Source organism: Natrix helvetica, assembly GCF_964273705.1.
Source record: "Natrix helvetica genome assembly, chromosome: 1".
Taxonomy (NCBI): domain Eukaryota; kingdom Metazoa; phylum Chordata; class Lepidosauria; order Squamata; family Natricidae; genus Natrix; species Natrix helvetica.
Window position 1 is genome coordinate 68,455,591 of NC_138548.1, and position 14,711 is coordinate 68,470,301.

The 14,711-nt window shown below is 36.8% G+C and overlaps 1 protein-coding gene across 1 annotated transcript in view; it reads left to right on the forward strand.

The window, feature by feature from the left end:
- RYR3 (ryanodine receptor 3) overlaps positions 1-14,711 on the forward strand; it is a 334,068-nt gene that overhangs the window by 187,551 nt on the left and 131,806 nt on the right. The window contains exons 45-50 of the mRNA XM_081937281.1: positions 1,529-1,637; positions 3,010-3,130; positions 6,652-6,821; positions 10,317-10,537; positions 11,891-11,981; positions 14,400-14,540. Coding sequence (XP_081793407.1) covers positions 1,529-1,637; positions 3,010-3,130; positions 6,652-6,821; positions 10,317-10,537; positions 11,891-11,981; positions 14,400-14,540 — 853 coding nt within the window. The remainder of the gene's footprint in view (positions 1-1,528; positions 1,638-3,009; positions 3,131-6,651; positions 6,822-10,316; positions 10,538-11,890; positions 11,982-14,399; positions 14,541-14,711) is intronic.

Below are 14,711 nucleotides of genomic sequence, written 5' to 3' on the forward strand. Positions count from 1 at the left end.
TTTTGACAAATAGAACTGCAGCGATAATTGTGCAAAGTTACTTTGGTTATAGTTCGTTCAGCTTTATTCATAGCATATCTTGGATTATCTATAAGATTTAAGGTTTCTTCAAAAGCCAGAAAGTAATGAAAAGTATTAGGTGTATTATACTGTATAAAATAGTACATGTGCATTTTCATTTAGGGTTGATCAAACTGTCCATCATATTAGACTGAATTTGGCATTTTAATTCTACCTGTTGAGTACAACTCAAGGACCCGAGATAGGCAGAGATTGTTGGATGATGTTAGAGCTACTGTTGCAGCTTACAGGATGTAAACTGTTCCAAGTAAGGCTGCCTTCTGCAACTGACCTAGGATAATTTTTTCAATGCCAATAGTTTTCATGTGGTGCTCCATGTGTTTTGGGATTGTACCCATGGCACCTATTAATGTGGAGCTGGAATTATCTTTGCTTTCTTTTTGCCATTTTTATATCTTTGCAATGGGTAAGCACCTTTTTCTTATCATTACAGTGCTTTAGTTAGTTGCCTGCTATGTGAGAATAATTAAAAATATGACGGAAGTAATATTTGAATTACTGCAATGATAATGATGTCAAACTACAGTTCAACAGATATTTTATGTAGATTTTTATCCCCTATATGAGACAAGTAATGCAATGAAATATCTATAAGGGTTAATAGGACTTAAAGCACTCTGTTTCTCCTATTCTACGGTCTCTCTCATTTTGGTTCATCAGAGAGAGAGAAAGCTGGCATTTTCCCTTTTTCTATTATTGAAAAAGATTCTCTTTGTAATCTAACTAAACGTGATTAAACTGGTTTTACAAAAATCTAAAAGCAGGCAGCTGTGTTTTTAAAGAAAAGTTGCTTAGAGAAAGGATATATTAGTATGAAAATCAATTAGAGCACATTCTATTCTTTTACACCTGCTACTTCCCCACACAAATTATCTTTACCTGGTACTGTTATAATATCTGAAACATGTATTATGTAAATTAATTGGGAAAAGCAGCTGGGAGAGCAAAGGTGATTTGGAGTAAACTTATAATGGAAAGAGGAAAATTAAAACATAGCATTGACTGTAAATCACTCCTTTCCACAATATTTTCCTTCTTTCTCTCCCTCTTCCTTTTAAAGGCTATTGAGAATTCAGTATGTAAGGTTTGATTACTTTTAGAAAAAATATATCTATGCCAGACTCCTAAATTAATTCCTCCTAAGAATTTATCAGTATATGAACTACTATAGGGAAACATAACAGCAATTTCATTTGGAATGTGTTCTATTTACCTTATGTAAGCTCTAAAGAAATGGAATCAATTTTAGTTTAACATGTTGTATTTGTAACAATTTGCTGTTCAGTATAACATTACAAAACCCTATGAAAAGTATACAATGTAAGGTAGAAAAATAGTTGAACTGCTTACATTAAAGAAGACAAATTGCTTAAAAACATAACAGTACTTTTGAATTTTCTAAATAACCTCAATATTTATTTGTGGCTACATGGTTTCTTTTTACTAGTCTAGAAGAAGATGAGGAAGAGGAAGAGATAGTCCACATGGGCAATGCAATAATGTCTTTCTATTCAGCTCTTATAGATTTGCTTGGCCGCTGTGCACCAGAACTCCATGTAAGTAGCCTTGTTATTTCTGTGGGAACAGGAAATTTAACACATGAATTTTCTAAATCATCAACACATGAATTATTTCAGTTCAGGCCTACCTTCTGTGGTGGATCATTCATATTCCATAAATATTATAAATTTATAATTTTGTTAGAAGAATAAATAAATTCAATCAAATTAAGATGGAGTAATGGAAAGAATTGGGAATTAGAAGGAATTAAGGTATAAGGGAAAATAACTCCAATGCATTCCAAGAAAATGCACCATTCTCTCTTGACTGGCAAGGGAATGGATATAATACATGGGAAGAGTTCTGGGTTTCTTCATCAGAACAGAAACATTTAAATCTTGTTGATGTGACCACTAAGCTATCTTCATTTACTGAATAAAAAACAAGGTAGTTAGGTTTAGGGTTGAATGGAAGCTATTCTAGCAAAGATCTGGGAATTTGATGCACAAGGAGCTTTTATATATTTACTTATTTGTTTCCTTCAAGAGTTAATGTTACTCCACACTAGTTCCTTCTTCATTTAGTACATATATGATCTCAATAAAGAATAGAAAACACGTGGCTTAGTTCATATATTCTTACTGTTACATACGGACATACATCGCACAGATTTGCATGTTCACCGCTGATTGGGTCGCCAAGCGACTGGAAATTTAAAGCGCTGTCAGTGGCTGGCGGATCTGCTGGAGCTCCTTAAATAGAGAGCTCCAGCAGCCTGCTGGCAGTTCATAATGCAGCGGCTAGAGAAATATAAAGGTGCTGAAAGTATCCGGAGTCTAGCCTCTATTCATTGCGCACCGATCTAACACTTAACTAACCCCAAGTACAAGGCCGATAGTGGGAAACATTCTGAATTATAATAAAGTAACTCTGGAAGGCCACAACTATGCCTTTTCCTCTCTCTCCTTTTGCTCCAGTCAACCGCCCCCCCCCCATCAAAACATTCCTATTGTTCCTATTGTTCTTTATTGCATATAGCAGTAATTTTAAGCCACAGAAGTATTCTTTCAATATCACTATTAAAATAAGTCCCTATATTGACGAAAGAGATCTTAATTCAGTGGAAATCAGAGTGAGAATGAAGAGACGCTCTACTTTATTTATACAAAAGAAAAATTAAATTACATTTAAGTGGATCTTCCCAAAATGGATGTTAAAGCAGAAAAATCTGCCCCCGTTGCCATATTCTCAGTAAATCTAAAACATTTTAATCTGGGGGAAATCACTGGAGGGAAAAAAAATTCAATTGCTGTTAGGTAAATAACAAATATTTTTATCTCTTAATGTTCTTGAGTATTTGTAAAAAATAAGAAAACATTTTTGTGAAAATAATAAAAATAAGAAAAATAATATCACATTCTTTTACAGCTTATCCAAACTGGGAAAGGTGAAGCTATTAGAATACGGTCAATTTTGCGTTCCCTTGTGCCAACAGAAGATTTAGTTGGGATTATAAGTATTCCTTTAAAATTACCAACAATAAACAAAGGTAACTATGAAAACCATTCTAACTCGAGTTGGGACGGAAAATCAAAGTGGCAGATTGCTTTGTTGGATCTTGTTCATAAAGTCTCCTTTATCAATTTTATCATATTATAATTATGTGCCAATAATTTTGTCTATGGAGATTCTCATTCATCCAGGTCATGGTTGTCCCAAAGGTGCTTTTTTCAAAAGGCAATTAGACTTTCTGTTTTTTCTTTGAAGACGTTTCACTTTTCATCCAAGAAGCTTCTTCAGCTCTGAGTTGATGGTGGAGAATGGAAGGATTCTTCTATTTCACCACCATTCATTCCTTCCATTCCCCATCATCCAGTCAGAGCTGAAGAAGCTTCTTGGATTAGAAGTGAAACATCTTCAAAGAAAAATCAGAAAGTCTAGTTGTCTCTTGAAAAGAGCACCTTTGGGATGCCAATAATTTGAAATGAATAAGAATATAAAACATTCTTCTTCTTGTGCCATATCCATCATTGGACATTGGCGATCATGTTGGCAATCCTATTTTTGTCAATAGCTGCATGAAAAAGTGCTGCTCAGTTTTGTCCAAACCAGTCCCTTAGATTTTGAAGCCATGAAACCATAAAGCACTACAAAGTGAATTTAAATTATATTTAACCAGCTGGCTACATAAATTATATAATAAAGTAAACATTTATTTTACATAAACAGCTTGATTATGTAATTGCCCTATATCCCAAGCCATGCTCTCTGTAGAACTATATTTGGAACGTTCTAGACTTTATTTATTTGTTGAATTTATATTGCTGCCTATTCATCCATAGTTAATTTGCCTCTTAGTCTCTTCAGTTTTAGCTATCATTTCTGTAGAGATCTTTTTTGGGGAGACAGAGGTTATTAATTTTAAAAAGTCAGCTCAGTGTAAATGGCAATAGATGACAGAGTATGTTTTATAGAAGTGTGAGAATCATTCATAGGAGTGTTGCACTTTAACAATAATCCCAATAGGATATCTTCTGTATATTGAAGTTCTTGAATGGACTATGCCAAATCTACAAGACAATGTGACATCTTGACATTTGGAACAGCAGGTTTGGAGAGGCATTTTTGGTGTCCTGGGGAAGACACTGCCTGAATAATTGATATAGATCCTATAATACACATTTCTCTGTAATTTTCTGGTAAAAATGTTTCCCAGGACCTTTGTGTCCACGTGTTTGCACTTCAGCAATATCTGGTTGGAATGCATTTCAGAAGTTTATTCTAACTTATTCCCATCATAATTTCTAACCTCACTTCTTGGAATTGTAAAGGTGTAAAACAAACTCTGTAGAACATTTAGAAGCCATAGTGCAATGGTGGGTTACGACTAGTACACTCGGTACAGGTGTACCGGTGCCTGGTGGGAGCACAAGAGACCATTATGGTGCTCTGGAGGGCTCACCCATCTGCCTGCGCTCCTTACTGGTATTTGAAATTTTCGGGGCTTCCGCGCACAGAGCGTATGGCGCCTGTGCGATGCTCCGCCGAGCAGCTGGAGTGTTGCGGGTGGTAAGTACACATGCGCGCCCTGCACGCATTCATGTTGTGGGTGCCCAGCCCCGTTGCACCATACCGGTTGCACCGGGATCCGGAACCCACCACTGCCATAGTGCAATGGAGCAAAATTGTACTTTGGTGAATTTACTAAGTCTGCATTGCTATTACTATTAATCTTCTCATCGTTCCTATAACCCATCTCCTCCCACTGATGACTGTATGACTGTAACTTTGTTGCTTGTATCCTTATGATTTATATTGATTGTTTCCTAATATGATTTGATTGCTTATTTGTACCCTATGACTATCATTAAGTGTTGTGCTTTATGATTTGTGATGAATGTATCTTTTATTTTATGTACACTGAGAGCCTATGCACCAAAGACAAATTCCTTGTGTGTCCAATCACACTTGGCCAATAAAGAATTCTATTCTATTCTATTCTATTCTATTCTATTCTATTCTATTCTATTCTACTCTACTCTACTCTACTCTACTCTATTCTATTCTATTCTATTCTATTTATTGGTGGCTGCACCAACCAATTCCTATAGGTAAACCAGTTTACTTTAATCCTGAATATCTGTTTTCTGTGTTGGGATCTGGAATTCTGATTTTTCATTTATTTATTTATTTTCATCTTTTTAAACTGCCTTTCTCCCTTAGACAGGAGCTCTGGGGGATGGCAGAATGTTGACAGTGTAATCATCCATAGGAACTAACAGATCACCATCTGAAAAATCCTTGACTTGTCTTCCTGTTTTTCAAACAAGATCATACACAACAAAGAAGAGATCGCTGCTTTTTATATCATAAAGTAATCACAGCTTTTCAAGGTGGAAGTGCTATTATTTATGTAGTTGAAAATAGCACAACATACAGACAAAAGATATCAGAAGAATAGAGGAAATTGCAAGGCCAAATATATATAAAAAATTGGAGCCTGTAAAGGGAGGAAAACAAACAAAACCGCACGCAACTAAACCAAGATGATAAAAGTGTAGAATAACCGATTTGACTCCTGAACTGGAAAACTCAAGAGGGCAATATTTTGTTACGTTTGTCCTAAAGCAAATTCAAATTATTATTTGGTCATCTGTTCTGTTTCCTCATTCTTGGTATAAGATTGTGCTTGTCTACTGACAAACAAAAACCGCTTTTTATTAACCATTTATTAACAATTTAAGACTTCAGAAGCCCCAACTTATTTCTCTCTATATATCAAAGTTTAGGTTATTTTCATATAACTCAGATTTCAAAGATTTTACAACAGGACCATGAAGTGGATCTGTGAATTTGAATTTAGACTACTGTATTTTGGTCTTTCTAGTTTCCCTAAACCAAAGGTGTCAAACTCGATTTCATTGAGGGCTGCATCGGGGTTGTATTTGACCTTGGAGGGCTGGGGCTGGGTGTGGCCATGGTGGGCGTGGCCAGCACAATGTCACTTGTGTCCGGGGACTTCTGAGACCCTCCCTTACTCTCATTAGAACCCTAACCTTTCCTTCCTTCCTTCCTTCCTTCCTTCCTTCCTTCCTTCCTTCCTTCCTTCCTTCTTTCCTTCTTTCCTTCCTTCCTTCCTTCCTTCCTTCCTTTTCTTCTTTTCCCTTCCTTCTTCCTTCTCCTTTCTTCTTCCTTCATGCATGACGCCCCACAACCCATTTTCAGCCGTGACAGCCTCCTGCAGCTTTCCACCAGAGAAAATGAAGCTTGGGCCCTCCCAAGCTTCATTTTCGCTGGCAGAAGCACCGTGGGCCAGTCCTTTCCAGGCCAGCCTCACAGGCCAGATCTAAGCACCCCATGGGCCAGATCCAGCCCGTGGATCTTGAGTTTGACACCCCTGCTCTAAATTCAAAGTAAGTGAACATTGAAATAATGGCAGCCTTAAATAAGTGAATATCAGACCAGCATTGCATTTTCACTTGTTTGCGGACAGAACCTGTATACAGCTAAATTGAATAAATGTAGAGCAATATTTGTACTGAGATAATGGCTCTTTTTTTTTTTTGGCAGATGGAACAGTTACTGAGCCAAATATGTCTGCAACTTTCTGTCCTGACCACAAAGCACCCATGGTGCTTTTTCTAGATCGTGTCTATGGTATAAAGGACCAAACCTTCCTCCTTCACCTTCTGGAAGTTGGATTTTTACCAGATTTAAGGGCATGTGCTTCATTGGATACAGCTGAGTACTGTTTGCTATTATTCTCTAACTGTATTAAGGAGATTTGGTAGTATTGGAATTTAGCTAAGCACTATAATTTATTTTCTGCAATTAGAGTGTTGTAATATTAAGAGTTTGCATGTACATTTATCAGCAGTTTATAAATTTAAATAAACTATGAACTGCCTTTTATTATAAACTACTCAAGGCTTACCAGAACATTAATGAAACAAAGCATTAATAAACAATGATAAAGAAGATAGTTAACATGAAAACCAAACTCCACCACTAAGAACAGCCTCATTAAAGGTCTTACTCAGGCATATGTAAATATGTAAGTGATGATAGGACAGCTGATAGGCTGCATGTCTATCCATCTGTCTATCTTTTGTCATACATATTAGTTGTAATAAATGATTAGTGATTTAAGAATAAAATAAAAGCCCCATAACAGCTATAAAATCAGTAACTACAAAAATTGTGGACCTAGCTAAAACAAAATGCACTGAAATTATCAGCCTTCTAAACTCATTGTACTTGAATCTGGGTCTTCCTATGTTCTTTCTCTGCATAATCATGCTAAAAAAGTACGGTGCCTATAATGAAATATTTATCATATTAGTCTTTCCTGAAATGGTTGGTATTAGAGTTCATTTACTGATTGGATTTAATTCAATCAGAACAGGGACCTTGGAGGTATTTACTCCAACCCCCTGCTCAAGCAGGGGACTTTATACCATATCAGACAAGTGACTCTCCAGTTCCTTCTTAAAAATGTCCAGTGATGAAGCACCCACAATTTCTGATGGCAAACCTGGTTAATTGTCCTCACTGTTAGGAAGCTTCGTGATTCCAGGTTGCTTCTCTCCTTGATTAGTTTCCATCCATTGTTTCTTGTCCTGCCCTCTGGTGCTTTGGAAAATAAGTTTTTGGTAGCCACTCAAATACTGGAATACTGCTATCATGTCTCCCCAATCCTTTTTTTCTCTAGACTAGCCAAACCCAAATCCTGCAACCATTCTTCATATGTTTTTAGTCTCGAGGCCTTTGATCGTCTTAGTTGCTCTTCTCTGCACTTTTTCCAAAAATTTCATTTTAATTTCTCATATAGTGCCTCTGGGAGGGTGAATAGCACATGAAAACAATTAAAAACTTGGTTTGGGCAATTGACTTTATCCTCCTTAGCTGGCCCTAAGGGAGGTCTAGGGCAGTGATGGCGAACCTATGGCACGCGTGCCAGAGGTGGCACGTGGAGCCATTTGTCAGGGCATGCGAGGCACTGCCCTGTCAGCTGGCGAGCGCACATGCACGCACTGGCCAGCTGAGTTCACTCTTTTTTAAAGCCATTTTTCGCCCTCCCCAGGCTCCAGAGGCTTTGTAGGAGCCTGGGGAGGGCGAAAAGAGCCTCCCCCACCCCCTCTGGAGGCTTCGGAGCGCTTAAAACGACCCTCTGAGCTCTGAGGCTCATTTTGACTCCCTGAAGCCTCCGGAGGGCTTCCCGGGGGAGCAGGGGAGGCTGTTTTCATCCTCCCTATGCTCCTATAAAGCCTCTGGAGCCTGGGGAGGGCAAAAAAAGCATGCAAAAATGGGGGGTCATGCCTGTAGTGCATGCATGCGCACTGGGGTGTATGTCGCGCATTGCATTATGGGTGCAGCACGCCTGCACACTTAGCTGGCCCTAAGGGAGGTCTACTGCGCTTCCCCCACTTATGGCAGGCGAGCCAAAAAAGGTTCGCCATCGCTGGTCTAGGGTATCTGAGGAGTTATCTTGTCCCAGTAGGACTACCCCATCCCACTTGCTCCAGCAGAAGAGGCCTCCTGCGGACCCCATTGGTTAAGGAATTCTGGCTGATAGTATCAAGGAGAAGAACCTTTTCTGCTGTGATTCCCATTCTAGGGAACATTCAGCTACCAGAGATGAGAATTGTTCCCGTCCTTTTGGCCTTCTGGAAGGGCATTAAAATCTAGTATTGCTGGTTGGCTTGGGACCCTAAAGGAGACACTCTCTGCTGGAAGTGATTGAGAGGGTAAAAGGAACAACTCACCCTTGTGCTGTCTGTCCCCTTGGTTTCAGATTTTTATATAACGCTTCTTAATTTTAATTGTTTTTACATTTATCTTTTACTCCCTGTAAGCTGCCCAGTCATCTGATCAGTGAGATGGGCAACATAGAAATTTAATAAATAAAATAAATCAACAAAAGTAAACAACAGTATATCAACCCTCAATCCATAATATGCACATTTAAATGGCTGATATAGGTAATACACAACACAAAATTATTTTAAAACATTTTATGGGCCCATACCAGAGTTGAAATCCACTTACCTTTGCTACTGGTTCGGTAGCAATATGAGTGTGTGCGCATTCACGCATGTACAGGACCTTCCACGCTTGCGCAGACCTCTCCTGCAAAGGTAAGCGAACAATGAGGGGGAGGGAAATCCGCTGTGCCACACGATTTTGATTAGCTAGAAAGCAGGAAATTCTCCTTTCTAGCTAATATAAATTGCACATCACAGTTGATTGTCAGAAAAAACAGTTTGCCTGAACTAGTAGCATTTTTTTACTACCAATTCAGACGAATGGGTAGCATTTTTACTACCGGTCAGGCAGACTGGTTCAAACCGGTAGCATTTCACCCCTGGCCCAGACTAATCTCCCAGGACCTAATCCAGGAACATAATGGATGTTTATAACCTGCAGGATGTAACCTATTATGTTATAATTTTACTATAGTATTACATTTATATTCCATGGTATTATATTTTAATCTTGTTAGTGATGGTATATCTATGTAATGCTCAGAATCAGACATGATTGGAAGGACATATACAGATGATAGATAGATAGATAGATAGATAGATAGATAGATAGATAGATAGATAGATAGATAGATACTCACTTGATACACTCAAGATTAAATGCAGGATGAAAGAAAAGAATGAAGGAAGAAATTGAGTAATTCTTTGGTTTTGAGCTACAGTAGACTACTCAAAGAATGTATTACTTATAGATTGAGTATTTGCACGTTGTAATACATATAAAAGTAAAAATCATAAGGGAAAATACAGAGAGTAAAAAAAAAGAATCTCAATGAAAAAAGCAAATAGAAAAATTATATTAAAAAAATGGATCTTAAGCAGCTTTCCAATATTCTTGAGAGTGTTATGGATACCTAAAACATTTCAGGCTGTAAGAAAATCTCTTTCAGGAGGAAAGGAAAGACTGGTAAAAAGTACACATGTTAGCTTTGATGATGCTGTCTCCTATATCAATCCAACAACCCTTTCACTCTGTAGTATATTTTGGAAGTTCATTGACATCTGTTCCTTTTACAAACCATAAAACTAAGAGAGGCAAGAGCTTTCATCAACATATATTCATGTATCTGGCCTAAAGGTCCTAAGTTACTGTGCAGTCCTCTGAGAAGAATTATGTTCAGAGTATTCAATAATAAAACAGAATATATATTAATCAGGCAGTAACCATATTAATGTGTATCTTTTATGCAGATTTCTCTAAGTACCACGGAGACAGCTCTTGCTCTAAATAGATATATTTGCACAGCTGTGTTCCCATTACTCACACGGTGTGCTTCTCTCTTTTTGGGATCTGAGCATTACATCTCTCTGATTGATTCCACTCTTCATACAATATATCGCCTGTCCAAAGGTCGCTCTCTTACAAAAGCACAAAGAGACACAATTGAAGAATGCTTGCTTGCTGTCTGTCAGTAAGTATTTACATACAATCTTCTTGTATTTCTTGCAGAAATAATATTTCTAATATAATTTGTACGACATTCATTGAGAAGGAAAAGGAGTAACCTACACAGAAACTTAGAATTTGTGCCAGTGAAGAGATTACAAGAGGAGGGTATATACAGGTAGACCTCGACTTAACACAAGTTCATTTAGTGACCATTCAAATTTGCAGCAGCTCTGAAAAAAAGTGACTTTTGACCGTTGCACTTATGTTAACACTTACGACCGTTGCAACCTGGGGTCATTTGATCAAAATTCAAATGCTTGGCAACTGGTTCATACTTTATGACCATTGCTGTGTTCCAAGATCATATGAATGGTATAGGGTTTCCTGCCTAGGCAGGGGGTTGGACTAGAAGATCTCCAAGGTCCCTTCCAACTCCGCTGTTGTATTGTATTGATCCCCTTTTGTGACCTCCTGACAAGCAAAGTCAATGGGGAAGACAGGCTCACTTAAAAACCAGGTTACTAACTTAATCACTGCAGTGATTCACTTAACAACTGAGGCAAGCAAGGTTGCAAAATGGGGCAAAATTCACTTAACAAATGTGTCACTTAACAACAGAACGATTGGGCTCAATTATGGTCGTAAGTCAAGGACTGCGAGTATAAGGGAACAAGGCAGGTTTAATTCACTTTGTCTATCTTCATAACAGAGTATGAACCAAGTTAGCTTTAAATAACACATGTTCATCCCCAAATAAAGAAGTATATTCTGTAACCTTTAAAAAAAATCTATTAAATGCAGAAGGTGCACTTTGGGGATGAAAAAAAGCAATAGTTTTTTCTCCAATTTTCATATCCATTCTTTCTATGTATTTTATTTAAGAGCAATATCAGTTAATTAGGTGTGTTTTAATAAAACAATCTTTTTGAAAATAGATTCCTGATATTTCACACTTTATAATATCATTGTTCGACAATATTTTAGCCTATAAATACCAAATTATCCTAGTCATTGTAGAATATAAAAGATTAGCATCCTTTTTCGTAATTAGGAGCCACATTATTATTTTAAGAAAATTCTCAGCTTTAGGGGCCACAGGAAGTCTGGGCAAAGGATATGGTGAAATCACTGTTATGAGACCGGTCATCACTTTTTGCATGCTTAAAAATACTGTAAAGTTCTAAAAAGAGACGTTTGCATTATATAAGGTCTAATAAAGTTTTCAATGAATTCTGCCTTTTTGATGAAATGAATCTTTTAGACATCTTTTTTTAATCAAGTATTTGCATTAAATGTCCTGCATTGCAGCTGATCCAGTAAATGCTTTGTATATTCATTAAAAAGATTGAAATCAAACTTCTTTTTCAAATTATAGCCACTTACGGCCTTCGATGCTACAACAACTTCTACGGCGATTAGTTTTTGATGTACCTTTACTTAATGAATATTGTAAAATGTCATTAAAGGTCAGTATTTCTATTTCTGCTGTGGCATTAAATATTTGAGTACTGTGAGTGCCTTTTTCCTGCTCTTTCCCATTTCCCATCTCCTGAAATAAATTTAGCTCTGCCAATCCATTCCAGTTCAATTCACTTTCTGTCCAGGATTGTTTATTAATCTCTTTTCTTCACAAATTAAATAGCATATTCAGAGAGTGGAGCACATCAGAATAATCACAAGTTCAATACTACTAGAAAAGTTCTTTTTATTTAGACAAAGAAATCAATATGAAGAAACTCTATTTCAGAACTTAACAATCAGTTTATCTCTCTCTCTTTTTCCCTTACTTACACAAACATTCCAAGGTTTTAATTCTAAGTATTTTCATCCCACCTTCTTGAGTTAGTGGGCTTTTGGTCTTTTTTTCAGCCTTGAGCACCAAGAATCTAGTTAGCAATAGCAAAAGCATTTACTTATATACTGCTTCACAGTGCTTTACAGCCCTCTCTAAGCAGTTTATAGAGTCAGCCTATTGAGCCCAACAATCTGGGTCCTCATTTTACTGACCTTGGAAGGATGGAAGACTGAGTCAGCCTTGAACTGGTGAGACTTGAACTGCTGACAGTTGGTAGTCATAAAAATCAGCCTGTAGTATTGCATTCTAACCACTGTGCTACTGCTCTTATATAATGGTTTGGTCTGGGCTAAGAATCATTATTTCCTGCCTCATCAGCCCTTATATTAGTTAGGAAAGCAACTATAAGCTGTAAACAATGCAGCTCTCAGTAAAACCAAACAAAGAAGTTAGAAATCATCTGTCACAAGATCTTCTCTTTCTTTAACTCTGTAAGGGATCACACACACTCTGAAGTAGCAAATATGTAACTGGCAGGTTTCTTGGGCTCACAGCTATTGCTTGTCCATCATGTGAAGACTCTGGCCAAAACCTTTGCCCAGCTTTGGCTGATGCTTCCCTTGTATCTGTTTTTGAAACAGGATTCCTTGACAATAGTAACACAAGTCTTGATAACCTCAAACTACTGTACTGTACTTTATTTGGGGCTAAATTTGAAAACTACTTGGAAGCTGCAATCAGTGTAAAAGGTATTGGGTCACTGTCTAAGAGCTGAGAGTCAGTTTAGACATGTGACACTAGTTTTGTGAGTCCTGGATTGTTTTTCAGCAGAGTTCCAGATAGTGTTCAAAGTGCTGGCTTTAAACCTATACAACTTGGCTACCAGCTACTCTCAAACCATCTCCTTCAGTTTGAATCTCTATTTCTGTGTATTTAATCCAGGGCAAAATGCCTTAGAGTCCCTAATCACACCCCAAAATTATTTTAGTTGGAACCCAGAAAAGACCAATGGCTATCCTATTATTATGAAATAACCCGACTGGAGGTCTGGACTATTTCACATTACTATCAACCAGGAGGCTGTTAACAGTTCAGCAGTCTTTTGTAGGCTAATCACTTGCTAGATTTTTTCCTAATAGGAATTATGGAAATGGGTGTGCATGTGGTTATGAAAGATTTATTTTAATATAAATGGTATCACTTTGAATATTATTAGGTAGTTGGTTTTGTTGAATCTGGATCACATGGCTGTATATGACCAATGTTAACTGATTTCCATAGAGGAAACCAAATATTAAAGAGTCATTTAGTCAGATAGAGGCATAGTTCAACTGACTTCAACAGCATTGCTATGTAATTTATTCAGTTTTTTCCTTTCAAAATTAATATATTTTGCTATCTCCAATGAGGCTTTGCATTATTTGAAAGCTCTTCCATTCACTGAAGGTTTCAACATGTAGCATGTTCAGAAACCTTTGAATGAAAAAGATTAGGAGATTCTTCTGAACCATAGAGCATGAGATAAATAGCTGCAGTAGGGATGATGTTGATTAAAGATTGGGTGTCTTGTCTGAGATGAGCATATGTATTATCTGCAAGAACAAAAATATCTTTTGCAAGATGTGACCCATTTAATTGAGACAAATTTTGAATGTATGAACAATGGAAAAAGCTTAATTCATTTGTTCACTTCCATTGCTTTCCTTCTCTTGGTGGATTAAATGTTAGATGCATATAAGGAACAAGAAGATATCTGATTTGCCAATAAAATCTCTTTTTTGAACTGATAGTAACAGTTGAGTTACATTATTATCCAGAAAGTGTTGATATCCATAGTTAATATAAATCCAAGTATTACCCTACTTTATGTTTTAGAAAGTACACTGAAAGGCAATATTCCAAATATTTTTCAATGTATATTTGGTAAAAAGTATTAATACTTAATACTTTTTTCCAAATATACATTAAAATTAATACTAGGCTTGTTACATAAAAAATAAAAGGTCATAATCTGCATTATATCATACCAACATATTGATTTTCAGTTTGTTTTAATATATTTTAAAATGTATTTTTATGCTGTTTACAGCTTTTAACAAATCACTATGAGCAATGCTGGAAATATTATTGCTTGTCTTCAGGATGGGGCAATTATGGAACAGCAGCTGAAGAAGAATTACATTTGACTGAAAAACTTTTCTGGGGGATATTTGATTCCCTCTCTCATAAGGTAAACATAAAACTTCTAATGAAAAGGCATTGCTTGAATACACATACACCAATATAAGCACAAATACACCTAGAAAAAATTGTCCTGTTTACATCACATTCACAATCTATGAAAACTTAGTGATTAATAAGAAGTTAGATATTAACATTTTTCCTCTACTACCATATGTCA